Raw genomic sequence first — 18,251 nt, forward strand, 5'->3', positions numbered from 1 at the left:
AAATGTCATTTGAAGAAAGTGTTCAAATATCCGTAGCTATATTTATGGGAAATATTTGAGTTGAGATAAATTACAAAATCAAATGTTGGAAAGAGATTTTTTCTGCAATATCGTGATATATAAGTGATTAGAGATCCTGGTGTAGCTGAAGCATCTGTTAGCCTTTTTCTGTAGCTCATGGCTTGCAGTAAACCTTAAGTATGTCCGAGGGTGAGTGTGAGAGAGTGACTCCTCTAACAGATGGCATTTTACAGCCGCTACATATTGAGAGTAGATTATCTCTACTGATCCCCTGTCAATCAACGCACCTCAGAAAGAGCCCTGTAGATTTATAACATATAAAACACACAGAGCTTAAGAGAGCAATACTGGGTGGTGACCAAAATCCAACTTTTAAAAATTAAATTATAGTTAAACCTTTGAAAGGACTTTACCTAACTACTGAATCCTCTCTTCGTCTGCATAGATGATAATGCCGTGTAATCTGCTCCATACACGGACTCTATTCAGCTCAGCTCAACATTTAAACTGATGTCAGATCAGATACAGTAGGGTGACTATCACAAATTTTCAGATTCTTTCAGATCTGGGATCATTTTGCTGCACTATAACAGTGACACTCATTTATTTTGGTTTTATAAGCTTGAGACACATTCCATGTTAAAAATAGAACGATGCAAAAAACAAGCAAATGCTCCTCTTACCGTATCTTTTTAGAGGAATCCAACTTTATGCCTGTCAAGTTGCACCAATATCCAAGATGACTACCGTAGATTCGTTTGCATAAATATAATATTTCTTTCTTTCTCTCTTTCTTATTTTTCAGAAGCTTTGCTTCTAGTTATTCACTGGTGGGGAGCTATGGGTTGGTAATATATTACTGACATCCTTTGTACTTGGCCTGGGTTTGTTTCATGGCCTGAATTTGGTGCTGTTTTCCCCAGGTGGCCTCCGGACCTAGATTTATAAAAATATCACCCAATCAAAGTGGCAGTGAAGGAAAGAGAGGGAAAAAAAGAGGGAGCGAGTTTGTGAAAAGGGTAAATTTGGAAGATTCGGATTCTCTGCTGATATGTGTTTCTTCCTTAAAAATCACTGCTTTACATTAAATTATGCAAAAGTAATAATGTCCAGGGGACCTGGTTATATACAGTATGTATAGCTGTTTCTAAGTCTCATAATCCTAACCTTCTGGGTTTGACTGGAAGCTTTCTGCGATAAACCCACGACCCACACATAAATCTCAGCTTCTCGTAAATGCCGGTTACCATGCAGCGGTCTTTGATAAAGCTGTTAAGCCAACATGCATCTAGTTTCAGAAGAAACTGTTTCAATGACAGCCATAAAAATAAAAAAAGAGGAAATGATGTAACCTGTGAAACAAAAAAGACGTGGGAAGGGTTTTTCAAAGTAAAAAAAAAATGTTTTTACTATAAAATGTGTATGAAACTGTGTATATATTTGGGATAACATTACCATCTAGCCCCGGCTAATATTATGGCCTTCCACTGTTATCACTATCGACTCCTCTTAATATTTCTTCATGTTTCTAAACATACAATAATAGTTGCTATTAAACCTAATTTGCATGAAACTTTAACATTGCTCATTATTTGCTTAAATCTGTACAAAATTTTAGTCAGATCAAGCAAGAAATCCAGAATTCAGATAGATTCGACGTACGTTTCGATTAAACAATTTAATTTAACTGTTCAGCATTGAATGTCTTTGTCATGTCTCACTCCAGAGTGGTGCTTAATATGAAGCTCATATGAAAGTACTGTAGACACTCAGTGCTTTAGGAGTTTGAAGTTTTTAGCTAGCCTACTGAGACGGTACATTCATAGAAAAGTCCCAAAAAGCTCCAAAAACTATTTGTTTTCCACTTAGTTTATATACTCAAAGTGCTTGTTCATAAGCAGCTAAAATTTGAAGGTGTTTATCTGCAACCACTAAAATCAACAGAGGGGGAAAAAACACACCTGACTCTTTTTATATCAGACTCGTGTCCATAAAATAATTTATTTGTTTATACTGATTGAAAATGTCCATTTCTATTCCTAATGGAACACCAGTGTACTGGGAAAAGGGTTAAAACATTAATAAATCCTACCAAATCTACAGCACCTAGAAAATGACTTTATCTTTACTTTATCTTGAAATCTATTTTATCTTGAAACCTACTATATCTTGAAATATAATCAGTCATAATCATTAATAAAAATATGATTAATAAAATATATAATATGCAGAAAATCGCATCATCTGAGAGATCAAGGGAAGAAAAAAAGTATTATTTATACAAATTATTACAAATAAAGACATGACTATCAGAGTCTTAACAGATGGAAGTGTTGAAACAACATCTAGTACTGTATAAAATATTATGTAAAAATAGTTTGCATACAATTTTAACATGCAGTATGTGATTTGGGACGTAGTCCAAAACTTTCTAAGAGCAGTCTGATAAGTTCTCTTGGCACCGTGTTCTCGGGCAGATGGTGATCTATTTTATCTCCCAATATTCACCCATTTCCCACACGCTCTGGGCCACGAGTACTGCAGATTTAATCACTGAGGCCTTCTTTAGCATAACACGAAGCACAGATAACAAAGATACTCCCACGACACGACTAATTTAAGCCATCATCTAAAACAATTTTAGTAAACATGGTCCTGTAATATACGCTATACAGCGAAAAATACACAGTTATGTTATCTGTAAAGCAAAATGTCATTTGCCTGATCAGTGTGTGTGTGTGTGTGTGTGTCTGTGTTTGCTTATTTAAAAAAATTAATAACTTATTAATCTGTAATTACTTAAGAACTGGTCTGGATAGTTATACACAACTTTGAATGAATGTACACTATTTAATAATACATACTTAGGGACTTCAGTTACTCTCTGTTTTTCCAGCTACTTTAAACACTGGGACGGACATCAAGCCTTGAACAAATGACACTTTTCCATCACAGACTGTCTGTGTTGGTGTGTGCGAAGCTGGCTGATGCAGTGGAAAGCAGCTGTGTTTCTGTTTATCATCTCAAACCACTCGAGTCTCTTACAAGACCTTTAGCAAAGATCCTACAAAGCACACAGAGATTACACAGAGCTATAAACTATAAGCAACATAAGTAGTCATACAGGATCTCTAAGCCACCATGGCATGGTGATGCAGTAGGCAGTACTGCTCACAGCATAGCTCACAGCTCTAGGGCCCTGGGTTTGATTTTAAGCTCGAGTTACTGTCTGTGTGTAATTCACGTGTTTTCTTCTGGTTCTCTGGTTTCCTCTAAAATCCCAAAATTATGCTGGCTACACTATATCACCCCTAGGCCTGTGTGATGAACAAGGATGTAAATGTGCCTAGTGTCCATGTGACTAGGAAACAATGGTTAATGCAGATGAACGAATATTTTAATGTTGAGACAATGAATCTATGCTTGTTATATTAGTTCAGCTTTTCCCAGAGGGATGATTAGGGTGGAGGTGTAGGACAAGTCAGGTGGAGGGTCGAGGTGGAGGTGTAGGACAAGTCAGGTGGAGGGTCGAGGTGGACGTGTAGGACAAGTCAGGTGGAGGGTCGAGGTGGAGGTGTAGGACAAGTCAGGTGGAGGGTCGAGGTGGAGGTGTAGGACAAGTCAGATGTTGTTTAGCACAAATAAAGATAAGTATGAACTAAGGCTGGAATTTTACATAAAAGTTGAACAAAAAACAACAAACAAACAAAAAAAAAAAGCAAATGCACACAGAATTCGCAGTATATGAACCCTAAATATGATCAATTGAATTGAACTGAAATGAGCTACACTAAGAAAAGAAGATTAAGGCATTGTGCAACCTGCATCTAAACCATCACAAACTCACATTTTGGTAAATATCACATTACATTTTACAGTATTCTTTAAAATATCAAATATGTGATATAACATTTAAATCACTGTATTGATTTGACTTCAAACTTTATATCACAGCTGAGTGAACTTTTTGCTACCAAACAATGTGATGACGAAGGAAGTGATTGCAGTTTTGAAGTAGTTTTACATCATTAACAACCTTTATAGATATGCCCTTGTTTTCTCTGATAGTATTCCTTCTATGTATTTATTTCAGGTCACATTATTTCATATTGCTACTTATAGTAAAATATACTGTAAGACAAAGTTCATCCCACTTTATGACATAGAAGGAAATAATAGAAACAAATATCACTAAACAATATTTTAATACCCAGCTGATCCAGACCATTAAAGCTCTCATAAAGCAATAAAATATAAAAACAAAGGTATGTGTGTGTGTGTGTGTGTGTGTGTGTGTGTGTGTGTGTGTGCGCGCGTGTGAGTGTGCGTAATTAAATTGCGCCATCTGCTGGAACAATTATATATAACTACTTTTTAATGATAAAAACATTACAAACAAATACAAATTACATTGATAAAACATTACAAACGGTACATCAAGAATTAAAATTATTTCAACAAATCAAAAAACGTATATGATATTTACTTAATTTATATTTTATTAGCCTAAAAGATCAAACTACAAATGGAGATGTTGATAACCTTGCCTATAGAAATAACATTCATATTTTCATGATGTGTTCTTGTAGAATTTTGCTTATCAGTGTATTTATTTAGACATTTATGTTTTAATAATTTTTTTTTACCCACACGTAAACAGAATTTAAAATAAACCTTCAATTAAACTAAAATGAACACAGAATTATGGAGGAACTGTATTAAAGAAAAATAAAGCTAACAGTTTCTTGTGCATAACGTACAGTTATGGCCTGTACTTAAAAATATGGGCCAAAATGTGTTTAGGCTCATTCGTGTCAATTCAGAGAATGGCAAATAAACTGTGGGAAAGACGTTTTGAATCCTGGCTTAAAAGGTCAAAATGCATTACTTGTGTAGAATTAAAAATGTGGTGCCATTGAGGGATGCTAAGGGTGCCAAGCCAGTGTACAGCACAATAACACACACTCACACACCTGTTTACATGCTTTTCCTGATGCCATTTCTTTGGCCTCAAAGGAAGGAAAGAGGAAGGAAACCAGAGTACCCAGATGAAACCCATGAATCACAAAAGTGGGAATTCAAACCAATCCGCATAGGTGAGAAACATACATGCTAAACACCAAGCCTTATGTCAAAACCTAGTGAAATTTAACTGTTTAATGCATTTATCTTTATTTAGATTTGTATGTTTTAACATTATATTAACAAGTACTTAGAGTAGCAATGTTTATCTGGGACTAAGCTTCTATTGCTTTCCTAATTATATACTTGATGGCACTGCACATGGCAGCCATGGTGCTTGTACACCAACGATTGCACCTGTACACCAACAACTGCACCTGTACACCAACGACTGCATCTCTAATGACCCCTCTGTCAAGCTCCTGAAGTTTGCAGACGACACTACACTCATTGGCCTCATCAAGGACGGAGACGAGTCTGTCTACAGACATGAGGTTAAAGAGCTGGGTGTTTGGTACAACTTGGAGCTCAACACACTCAAAACAGTGAAGATGATAGTGGACTTCAGGAGAAACCCCCCTGCACTCCCCCACTCACCAACATGGACAGCACTGTCTCTGCAGTAAAGGCAATTAAGTTCCTGGGCTCCACTATCTCCAAGGACCTGAAGTAGGACACTCACATGAACACCATTGTAAAAAAGACCCAACAAAGGATGTACTTCCTTAGCCAGTTGAAGAAGTTTAACCTGCCACAGGAGCTGCTGAAACAGTTCTACTCAGCCGTCATTGAGTCTGTTTTGTGCTCAATAATAACCAAACAAAACTTTTACCATCTGGTCGGCGCTACAGAGCCACAAATCCCAGCACAACCAGGCACAAGAACAGTTTCTTCCCCAGAAGAACATAAACAGTTAAATGTTCCCCCATTACGCAAGAACAATGTCACCTTACATTTATCTGTTACCATCTCCATTGTAGTACATCCCTTAATCTCATTGTATTCTTTTCCATTCTCTCATCTATAGCACATCTGTGCATACAATTTATTTATTTATTTTTTGTCTATATGTATTTACATATGTGTATTTTATTTGATATTGTATATGTGTGTTGTTGTTGTTGTTGTCTCTGTGTACTGGAAGCTTAGACACAAACAAATTCCGTACTTGTCAATAAAGCTCCTTATAATCCTTATTCTAACTGTTTGAGCGCGCCATCTGCTGGATGACGCGGATATTACATATTTCTTCATCCTGGAGACGTCATCGTCTGTATCCAAGCCTCCGTACCGTATCTGAGGGAAACGACCATCATCAGTATATCCGCGCTGCTACTGCGTCAGGCCTCCATCGTCGTCTTCAAGGTCGGAAATGACATAAATACAGCATATTTTCTCACATATAAACGTTTACTGCTCGTATCTTCGATTTAAATAGCTTAATTTACTGCGCGCGTGCGTTTATGGGTCTCTGTGTGAGAGAAATTGTAAATACAGCCTTCTAAGGTGTCGGTTCAGTTTCTTTATTCCAATGTCTGATATGAATAAAACACCCCTGTTGCTTTTGTATGTTTTTTATTTATTTATTTGTATTATTCCAAACATGACCTAAAAACGTTATCCAGTGTCCTCGCGCGCCACGTTGCGACTGTTTAGATGCGCGAGGCGCAATGTCTTTTGCATGCTCACCGTCGTGTTGCATGTTTATTATATATGACAGTTAACGTTAAGAACTAACTTGCCGTTAGATAGTCGGTTAACAGGTGATTTGAAGCTCGGTGCACGACACGAAACATATTTCGGTGTATAAAATAGCCGAAGTGAAGCGCGTGCACGTTTGGGTTGTTTAGGATTAGAGTTTGCCGCATAGGTAGCTCGCGCGCTTTGTTACCTAGACAACGCAACGGCTGAGGAAAACATGGCCGGCAATTTTTTTTCAGCTTTCGGCTTTTATGCGAGGCCTAAATACGACTGTTTAAAGCATTTCCAGTGATAAAGTCAAATACATCAAGATATTCGGATGGTTAGGAAAGGCCCAAATGTTTAATTTGTGGAGAATTCCTCAGGGAAATGACACAAGGAAAACAAAATAACAGTCTCATTGTTTATCACATTGTGTCTCATATGTTTTGGACGGTGTAGGTTTATAAAATTGTTTTGTTTTCTAAAATAAGTTTTTTGAGGAATATTTCTTATAAGCAGACAAAAGTTGTGGACTCGTTTTTTTTAGATTTCCCAGGATCTAAACTGAAATGTTCATCACACAACAAGCCAAGTTGTCCTAATGATATCTGCTGCTTTAATACTATTGATGCTTTTTGTAGGCCTCAGAATTTTGGAATCTACCACTATTTTTTGATATATTGCTGATGTCGATGATAAAGATATGAATATCTGTAAGATTTGTTATCAGAATCCTCACAGAAATGTTGTATGTTGTAAAATGTGACCAGCTTCCAGCAGACGATACACAATCAGAGATGGTCAAGTTGGTAGACCATATTTAATTGGTTGGTAGACCATGTATAATTACTATTTTAATGTTTTTCCAGTCTTAAGGCTGGTAACACCTCATTGTTTTTATTTATTGGGCAATCATTACATTATGAATAAAGTATTTAGCATGTACCATTAATGATTCAATTTGTGTCTTCTAATGTCTTGTATCTTAGACCCGTCTGTAATCTAACAAACCCAAAGCAATGGGAAAGGAAAAGCTACACATCAATATAGTGGTCATTGGCCATGTGGATTCTGGGAAGTCCACCACCACTGGACACCTCATTTACAAGTGTGGTGGCATTGACAAGAGGACCATTGAAAAGTTTGAAAAGGAGGCTGCTGAGGTGAAACACTCGGATCAGAATATTAAATAGATTTATGATACATAGATTTTATTCACTTATAGTCTTGATTTTTTTTAGAACAGATTGCACCTTCAGTTTAGCAATTATATCAATATCGAAAATTTCTTCTTGGTTAAACCAAAAATATTTAACAACAAATCTGAATTTTCTTTTGTAAATTTCAGATGGGTAAAGGTTCTTTTAAGTATGCATGGGTTCTGGATAAGCTGAAGGCTGAGCGGGAGCGGGGTATCACAATCGATATTTCCCTCTGGAAGTTTGAGACCAGCAAGTACTACGTCACCATCATTGATGCCCCGGGACACAGAGACTTTATTAAGAACATGATCACTGGTACCTCACAGGTCTGTTTCAGGGAAATGGAGTTTGATGAAATTTTGTAGCAACATTCCTTGGTAAATAGGTTTAAGATTACGTTTAGTAGAACATTGAATTCCTCTCTTATTTTGTCTGTGAGCACAGGCGGACTGTGCCGTACTGATCGTGGCAGCAGGCGTGGGCGAGTTTGAAGCTGGCATCTCAAAGAACGGTCAGACCCGAGAGCATGCCCTGCTGGCGTACACGCTCGGTGTGAAACAGCTGATTGTTGGCGTGAACAAGATGGACTCCACAGAACCTAATTACAGTCAGAAACGCTATGAGGAGATTGTGAAGGAAGTCAGCACCTACATCAAGAAGATTGGCTACAACCCTGACACAGTGGCCTTTGTGCCAATATCTGGCTGGAATGGAGATAACATGCTCGAGGCTAGCCCAAATGTTAGTAGAATACAGTGCATGAATAAATTCAAGTTATTAATCAAACCTATACAATGCAGCATGACGTCACGTTTACTACGGACCAGAAAACGTCTGCTACATAATCGACTGTATGGTTGGTATTTATGTGTATGCTTTTCACAGATGACCTGGTTTAAAGGCTGGAAGATCAACCGCAAAGAAGGGAGCGTCTCAGGAACGACTCTGTTGGAGGCCCTGGATGCCATTCAGCCTCCAACGCGGCCAACTGACAAACCACTGCGCCTCCCACTCCAGGATGTTTACAAGATTGGAGGTGAGGTTACACATATGTCAGCCCAGACAGGAGGACTTTTTCAGCGCTAACATGTTTAGTCATCCATGTGAATATTGTAGCAACTAGTTTCACTGCAAATGATATCACATTCCCCAATGCTGCATTCAGAGAATTCTGGAAATCTGTGCTTTCGCAGGTATCGGTACAGTCCCGGTCGGTCGTGTTGAGACCGGCATGTTGAAACCCGGCATGGTCGTGACATTTGCCCCTGTGAACGTGACCACTGAGGTTAAATCTGTAGAGATGCATCATGAGGCCTTGTCTGAGGCACTGCCAGGTGATAACGTCGGATTTAATGTGAAAAACGTCTCCGTTAAGGATATCCGTCGTGGGAACGTTGCGGGAGATAGCAAGAATGACCCACCACAAGAAGCTGCTAGCTTCACAGCACAGGTGAGCAGATGACATTTGATACTTTGTAAAAAGACAAACTTGCCATTTTTGGAAGAGAACCATGTGATTTTGGACCCATTAGATTCATCTACTGTTTTGTTGTACATGAAGGTCATAATCCTGAACCACCCCGGCCAGATCAGTGCTGGTTATGCTCCAGTGCTGGACTGCCACACGGCCCACATTGCCTGCAAGTTTGCTGAGCTGAAGGAGAAGATTGACCGTCGTTCAGGGAAGAAGCTAGAGGACAACCCCAAATCGCTTAAGTCTGGTGATGCTGCTATTGTGGACATGATCCCGGGCAAGCCCATGTGTGTGGAGAGCTTCTCAGAGTACCCACCTCTCGGTAAGGACTCTCTCTTACAGATGACATGACCTCCTTCTTTTTGTTTTATCCGACTCTTCATGTGTGAACAATTATCCCAAATTAAAAAAAAAACAAAAAAACTACAATTTTGTTTTTTTTCTCTCTCACAGGACGCTTTGCTGTACGTGACATGCGTCAGACGGTGGCAGTGGGTGTCATTAAGGGAGTGGAAAAGAAGACGTCCACTTCAGGGAAGATCACCAAGTCTGCCCAGAAGGCCCAGAAGAACAAATGAATATTGTGCAGGGCTGCAACCTCTCGAGTCAGCCACAGCAGAATCCACGTCATCCATCCACTCCTTAGCTTAATAGTCAAAGCCTGGCAAATTATCACAATGCATCGCAAAAGTAGACGAAGGAAAAAAAAACACAAACGCATTAACAGTGATGAAGTTAATTAATATATTGTACCATCGTATTTATGGCTTTAAGTTTCTAGTCTGAATTGTCAGTTGATGTTCTGTGGATATTTATCAGCACCTTAGATGATTGAGAGGAAAATCTATTTGGAGTGATTCTATCCCCTCTGCTTAATGTGCAATAGTCTAATAACCTTTATTAGTCCTGACCAGCCATGTAGTTAACGTTGCTAATGTGAATTGGCATGCAAGAGCAATCAGCCTTTTCTGCTTATTGCAGTAAAGGACCTTTTTTTTCTTTTTCCAACTAATGCCTTTAGGTCCATGTTGAGCTGATGTGTCGTGACGTAGCTTTAAAAGTGTCTTTTCTGGCTGCATGCATGATGCTACCCTAGCTAGCGCACTTTACAGAGACTCCCTTAGCACTTTGAGAAAGCATGAGCTAAATATTGTGCACTTGCACTCATGTACTTTAACATATGGGCATAATTTTCTCCATAAGCTCATTTAACATGGATAAACAATAAAAAAAAATTAGCATTTATTTTCCGTTGCTGTTGTCGATTTTTCTTTTCTAATTTAGTTTTACTTCTGGAAATGAAGCATACTAACATCTAAATCAGTTGCTGCATGTAGACAAACGAAGTGGAGTGGAGAAAAAAATATTATCATTATTATATAGTTATAAGCACATGGGGTATTAGCATATTAACTACTTCATTAGAAATGACCTTTGCTAGAAAGATAAAATATGCTCTTGAGTAGCAAACATACAGATTTTTTTTATATATACTTACCTACATTTACTCTCTTCTTTAACTCCTCCTGCTAGCTTGCAAGCTATCATGCTAACCACTAACAGCTGCACGATTGAAATGTCATTTCATGACCCTTGATGACTGACAGTTCAAACTATTCAGCCTGCAGTTCAAAATGACTCTGAAAAACTTACTAGCAGAACATTTTAACAGATGAACAACATTCCACAAACTAAATAGCTAGTAATCTAGATATTTGGCTAATCTATGGCATGAAAAAGACTTCACTTCAAGTGTGTATGAATTTACATATAGAACTACAACCTAATCCCTATTAGCCTATTATATAATGTATCACTAAAGGGTAGTTACTTTGAGGTGTATTTAAATCTGTACTCAGTTTTAAACTATTTATCAGTGGGAGCTACAGCTAACTGCAGTATTGATTTTAGCTGTTCCCAAAATGGTGTCATTGCTAATGATGTACATAACCACCTCAGGCAGTCAGAACCATTAAGTATTTTTATCAACAATTCTCCAAACATTAATATCCATAAGTAATAATTAGAAGCTCTTAGAAAACACAATATCATTATAAAGGATAGCAACAAATGAATGTAGCTAGCATGAATATGCTGCAAATCTGCTGGTAGCATTAGCAAGCTTAGCATTAGAAAACTATGGTGAACATGCATAACGCCCTTGTTTTATTTATTTATTTATTTATTTTTTACAGCTGTACAGCTGAGAACAAAACAGAAGACAGTGAACCTGGAGAATATTGAATTTTATGCTTTGCTCAATATTTAATTAATCTTTTTTTATTCAAAACTGTACAGTTTTTAACAGCAAATGTACCCTTTGATATGTCTGGCACTTATTATATGTAAAGAAAAATAGATTTGACAAAGTAATGTAACATTAAAAAGATGTAAAGACCATTTATATTTTTTAAAGAAAAAGGTTGGCTTGACAAAACTAGAATATAGTATCTACAAATATAGTATATGTTATAGAATATGTGTTTGTTCCCATTAGAATATAACAAATAATGTGGAATTTGTTATACCTTTTTTTTTTTTTTACAGCATTACTCTAATGTTATAATTTTATTTTATATCCACGGGCTTTTCATACTCAGGGGAGGTCCTAGGATTTTTTTTCGTGGGAGGCAAAGAGGGGGAACCAAGCCATTAGAATGATGGTCTTATTAAGAAGATGTGTGTGTCTGTGTGTGTGCACATGTGTTTGTGTGAGGCTCAAATCTAAAAAAAATTGCCATGTAAGTAATAAGACAATAAATAGTAATAAATATGAATAAATACTACTGAGGCACACAACAGTATTGTTTGTTTAACATGGATTAATGCGCACTGCATTGAAAGACGTTGTATTCCTTAAATCAACAGCACTTAGAAAGCTCATTTGATTTGGAGTTTATTATAGTCCCTCTGCTTACCCTGCGTTCTCATGCAATACATCCAGGACTGCGTTAGTTAAAAAACAACTGCAACATAAAACCATAAATGGCATGAAGAGCCAACAGTGCCTTCATTCTACCTCACTAGAATTTATCATGTTATCGTTTTCCATTGACCCTAGGCTTTTACATATATGGGATTATATATGGGATTCATGGGATGTTGTAACTATTTGGATTTGGACAAAGACGTTTGTCGTCTTTGTGAATTTTTTTTATATAACCCCTCCCAGAAAAACCTCCACTGGCTATCCACTGTACCCAAAATCAGAACCCAGTGATGAGGCCCACTTCCTTCTGCTGACTGAAGGGTTGTCACAGATCTATTAGTGAACTTTATTGGTTTTATTCACACATAAACATCCTGAAAATTCCCAGAATCCAGCAACCAATGATGAGTTATTATAAAACTTGACTCTATAGAAAATAGTTTCATAAACCTGATGGCTCCTTGGCACGTCCACTGAAGCTGCCCCTACTCTTAACGCTCCCTTTGGCCTTCAGTGACTTTTTCTCGTGTCTTTAAATACGAGACTTTCAAATGGCATTGTCAAGACAACTTGTTTATAAAACTTTCCAGTTTAACATCGCTTCCTGTTTTCTGATTTTCCTTTTAAGTTTGTCATGGAACTTTTATCTCTGTGGATGTTTTAGTCAAGTGTGAACACAGCAATCGCACTTAGGTGTGGACCAAAATACCCAGTCTGAGACCAAGTGACTGAAACGACTGACTCGAGAACACAATTAAACCCTGATTTTACCCGTGCACATGAAAGAGCCAATCAATAATACATTCACATATAAAATACATTTCCAGTCTTACCTGTCTCCACATGCAAGGTTTTTTCTTGGGACATAAGAAATGGAATATGACCCAAAAGGAAATTAACAAAAAATGTAAATTTCACTCTGCTATAATCTAAGCAAAGGAATACAACACAGGTAAAGCGCTTTTTCATTATATTGTGGATTTCCCTAGTTAGGCTAACCAGAAAACACAGTGCTTAAAAAAGCACACTCCATGCAATCAAAAATCCTCATGTAAGTTCACTGTATGAAACTTTTTTCTTCTAAATAAATCAGTACTTAACAATATATAAAATTAAATCAAAAATTTAAACAAATTTTAAAAATAAAAATAATACCCCAAACTCCATTCTTGCCTTTCTGACCTCCCATTTCTGGCTTCTAAAATAAAATACTTAAAATTAGACAAAGCTTTCATGTTCTTCAAGAAGTCTAATAAGAATTCATAACGTTGGTGGCTTATTGTTTTAGCCGGACGTGTGGCATAATGAAAGGCTTTGTAGCACCCAATTTGGATGCCATGCTGAGGCTGTCCCTCGTTGCTGTCCCTGTCCTCAAAAGTTCAGAGGAGAAATTGGAATTTGCCGGAGGTTGGGCCAGGAAGCCAAAGCTTGAGGACCGAGTCTGCCCAGAGTTCTCCAGGTCTCCATCTGCTATGAAGAGCTCTGCTTCAGCCCATCCACCTCCTCCCACCTCACTCTCTGAGTCCTGGCTGCTGCTGGCTGACAGGCTGTGATGCCCATCAACCTCTGGAATAAGGTCCTGGACAGAGAAGGACTTTCCTGTGGAAACTGACTGGTCTCCTCTATCTGGTACTGAGGAGGTTGAGAGCTCCACCAGAGGATCCATGTCCATTCCCATCTCTGGGCCCATATGTCTTCTCCAAGAAGCATCCTCTTTGCTGCTTGGTGCCATGTCCTGCTGGGATCTGTTTGAATATGAGGGTGGGAAGCGATCAGAAGGACTGGACTGAGATTGGGTTGATCCACTGTTCACTCTGCCTGACTGAGGCAGCAACAGGGGCAGCTGAAACCGGGTGGACGATGGAGGGGGTGGAGGAGGGCTTGCCAGTTTGGGAAAATGCACCCCTCCAGAGTGTATACTGTTTGGCGTGAAAACAGGTGGGCAATCTGCAGTGGGTGTAGCAAGAGGCTGAAGTGGGCTGAACAGTGAGGCAGAACTGAGCTTGTCGTCTACGGAGGGAGACGCTGATGAGTTGTTCAAGTTGAAGTTGAACTCGTTGGGAGCCAGGATGAGATGGAAGCCCCGAGGGAAATTGGAGCTACTCACTTGGCTAAATTGTGAGGGAGAGGAGAGATCCTTGGTAAAGACTGGACTTGGGTAGTCTGTCGATTGGGCCAGCTCGAACAGGGGCAGAGAGGACAGACTGAGAGCTGAGGATGTGCCTTTCTGCAGAACCTGCCGGTAGACGTCTAGCAACGAGTCCAACTTTGATTCAATAGACTGGACCTAGAGAGGAGACAGTCAAACACTTAAGCAAATACATGTTGTTGGAGTGAATCACCCCCGTAGATCTACCTGAGTCATGCCTTTTGTTTATTGAAAACAAAGAGCAAAAGAATATATATTTAATGATAATTATATATATATATATATATATATATATATATATATATATATATATATATATATATATATATATATATATATATATTTGAATTCTAATTTGAGGATTTCTTAAAATTAAAATAATGAAATTATTGAAATAAATAAACATTTAAAGACAATTTGTCAAATTACACAAGTTACTATATATACACGTGTGTGTGTGAGGTGGGCTTGTTTAGAACAGTAAAATGAATTAATTATGAACAATAAAATGAATCAAATACAGTTTTGCTAGGCTTGTAATACAATGTTTGATAATGTCAGTAGCCACTGACCTGTCTCTCGACTTTACACACCCTTCCCAATATGCTGACATCCTCCAGCAGATCACCATCAGACAGCATCTTCTCCCTTAGCTTCTTATCTACAGGAATCTGCCCCTTCCCCAGGATCTGATCAACCCTAAGACACACAGTGACATGCTGAAATATCGTTCTAGATCACACATGATAAACCTTTTTATACAGTACAAGACAATGCATGTAGAAAGTGTCGGATAAAACTCTTTATGCAGACTTGTACATATGTAAGTATGTTAGTTTGTAAATATGCTAGAGTGCTTGTGCTCGTGTATGCAAATGTACTAGTAGGCCAACATGCAAGTACATTAGTATTATTATTGCATGTATATACTAGTATACCAGGTAACTATCAAACACTGCAAGTATGCTAGTTTTTAGTATCCGAATACACATGACATTCTGGTATTCATTAGGTTAGTGTTTGAGTATGCTAGTATGCATGCTCATTGTGTAAGAGTTTATGTATGCTAGTATGCATATTCATTATGTTATTGATTAAGTATGCTAGTATGCATTTTGATTGTTAGTGTTTAAGTATGCATGTTCATTATGTTAGTGATTATGTATGCTAGTATGCATGTTAATTGTGAATGTTTAAGTATGCATGTTCATTATGTTAGTGATTAAGTATGCTAGTATGCATGTTCATTATGTTATTGATTATGTATGCTAGTATGCATGTTAATTGTGAATGTTTAAGTATGCATGTTCATTATGTTAGTGATTATGTATGCTAGTATGCATGTTAATTGTGAATGTTTAAGTATGCATGTTCATTATGTTATTGATTAAGTATGCATGTTCATTATGTTATTGATTAAGTATGCTAGTATGCATTTTCATTATGTTAGTGATTACGTATGCTAGTACGCATGTTCATTATCTTAATGATTAAGTATGCATGCTCATTATGTTGGTGATTAAGTATGCTAGTATGCATGTTCATTATGTTAGTGATTATGTATGCTAGTATGCATGTTCATTATGTTAGTGAGTATGTATGCAAGTATGCATGTTGATTGTTAGTGTTTAAGTATGCATATTCATTATGTTAGTGATTAAGTATGCTAGTATGCATGTTGATTGTAGTGTTTAAGTATGCTAGTATTCATGTTCATTATGTTATTGATTAAGTATGCTAGTATGCATGTTCATTATGTTAGTGATTAAGTATGCTAGTATGCATGTTCATTATGTTAGACTTTAAGTATGCTAGTATGCATGTTCATTATGTTAATGATTAAGTATGCTAGTATGCATGTTCAGTATGTTAGTGATCAAGTATGCTAGTATGCATGTTCAGTATGTTAGTGATTAAGTATGCTAGTATGCATGTTCATTATGTTAGACTTTAAGTATGCTAGTATGCATGTTCATTATGTTAATGATTAAGTATGCTAGTATGCATGTTCAGTATGTTAGTGATCAAGTATGCTAGTATGCATGTTCATTATGTTAGACTTTAAGTATGCTATTATGCATGTTCATTATGTTAGTGATTAAGTATGCTAGTATGCATGTTCATTATGTTAGACTTTAAGTATGCTAGTATGCATGTTCATTATGTTAGTGATTAAGTATGCTAGTATGCATGTTCAGTATGTTAGTGATTAAGTATGCTAGTATGCATGTTCAGTATGTTAGTGATTAAGTATGCTAGTATGCATGTTCAGTATGTTAGTGATTAAGTATTCTAGTATGCATGTTCATTATGTTAATGATTAAGTATGCTAGTATGCATATTTATTATAAATGTTCATTGCAATGTTATCGTTTCAGTATGTTAGTATGTATAAAGTGTCAGTGTGATTCTGTAAAAACAGACAAAACTTTCATATGTAGCTGACAGTAAACATTATTAGTGATCCTGTCTGTTGTGTGTTGTGCATTTGACTGCTAAAGTGTGACTAACCTCGTCTGTAAACTTTTAATTCGACACAGCATGTCCAAGTGTCCTGCTGAATATTGCTCAATCACGTCCTTGACATCATATGGACGCAGTGTCTCCTTAAACTTCTTCTTTGCCACAAGGAAATTCATGATCCTGCATGTAAATATGAACATTGAACTTAAATGTTTTGTAACATTAAGAATGTTCACAAGCAGCGTATGAAAATGTGCAATAAAATAAATAAATAAAATCTGATATATATATATATATATATATATATTTTTTTAAATATAATAATCAATAAATATATGCCTGTTGTTATAACAAAAGGAAGAAAAGAAAGAAGATTTAAAAATAAATGCAATAAAGGAACTAAAAAACAACAACAACAAAAAAAAACCAGCCCAGACAAAATACATACTGGGCCTTTAAAAAACATAAACAAAAATACAAAAGAAAAAAGAGAAGAAAAATAAACGGTGAGAATAGAGTTCATTTTTTTTCTTAAGGAAACAGACCATCGTTATTACACTTTGAAATTCAAACCACTAGGGGGCAGTAATGACCAAAAACGTTTTGGCTGCTGTTTAAATGCGCGCACACACACACAAACACACACAAACACACACACACACACACACACACACACACACACACACACACACAGCATCTTACAAAGTCACAGTTCAAGGCTCCAAAAACACATTAGCACACAATGCAGTATGATCACAACACTGTGCTGACTCCCACATGTTAATTAAAGGAGATATACAAAATAACTTCTGGCAGAGTGCTGAAGTCAAGATAACAGACCGAAACGCTAAAGCATGCTCTCACATGTCCTGAATTGCATTTTCATATTCATTTTATGAGACCTGGCCTTTGTTATATATGTATAAAAGTGTACAGGCATGTGAAGATGGTAGTACACCTAAGTATAGCATACCTTAGTATGGGAGTACAGATGTATGCTAATACATTAGTGTGTAAATAGTCAAGAAATCTAGTGCATAATACAAGATTAATAGTAGGCGACAGAGCTAAGATTAGGGCTAAAATAAATATACGATATGTTATTTAACAAATGTGAAGGAAGGTGAAATATTATGGAAAAGTGTTTCTAATTCAACGGCCCTAATTGATATTCTGTGTTTTTTGTAATCTGGCAAGTTTGGTTGAGTTAATGTTTGTGGTTTCATTTGAAAAGACACATAGCACTTTTTTGAGGGGGCAGAAACCTCCTAGAGCGAGAGTAAAAGGGCAGGAAGTAGCACAGGAAGGCATGTTAGGAATTATCTATATGTTATATGTGTTTTAAGGATTGATCTCCGAATGTTAGTT

The 18,251-nt window shown here is 37.1% G+C and overlaps 2 protein-coding genes across 2 annotated transcripts in view; one reads left to right on the top strand and one right to left on the bottom strand.

Moving 5' to 3' along the window:
- Positions 1 to 6,254: 6,254 nt before the first annotated feature.
- eef1a1b (eukaryotic translation elongation factor 1 alpha 1b) lies at positions 6,255 to 10,547 on the top strand. Its single transcript, XM_060860373.1, has 8 exons — positions 6,255 to 6,348; positions 7,656 to 7,829; positions 8,015 to 8,194; positions 8,313 to 8,609; positions 8,754 to 8,904; positions 9,062 to 9,318; positions 9,430 to 9,664; positions 9,796 to 10,547. The coding sequence occupies exons 2-8, from the start codon at positions 7,686 to 7,688 to the stop codon at positions 9,918 to 9,920; spliced, it is 1,389 nt and encodes a 462-aa protein (XP_060716356.1). The 5' UTR covers positions 6,255 to 6,348; positions 7,656 to 7,685; the 3' UTR covers positions 9,921 to 10,547.
- Positions 10,548 to 12,225: 1,678 nt separating this feature from the next.
- kcnq5b (potassium voltage-gated channel, KQT-like subfamily, member 5b) overlaps positions 12,226 to 18,251 on the bottom strand; it is a 90,657-nt gene continuing 84,631 nt past the window's right edge. Inside the window, exons 12-14 of the mRNA XM_060860303.1 lie at positions 16,932 to 17,063; positions 14,993 to 15,119; positions 12,226 to 14,558 (exon numbers count right to left, since the gene is read on the bottom strand). Coding sequence (XP_060716286.1) covers positions 13,548 to 14,558; positions 14,993 to 15,119; positions 16,932 to 17,063 — 1,270 coding nt within the window. The 3' untranslated portion in view covers positions 12,226 to 13,547. The remainder of the gene's footprint in view (positions 14,559 to 14,992; positions 15,120 to 16,931; positions 17,064 to 18,251) is intronic.

This window comes from Tachysurus vachellii, chromosome 24 (assembly GCF_030014155.1).
Source record: "Tachysurus vachellii isolate PV-2020 chromosome 24, HZAU_Pvac_v1, whole genome shotgun sequence".
Classification (NCBI taxonomy): Eukaryota; Metazoa; Chordata; class Actinopteri; order Siluriformes; family Bagridae; genus Tachysurus; species Tachysurus vachellii.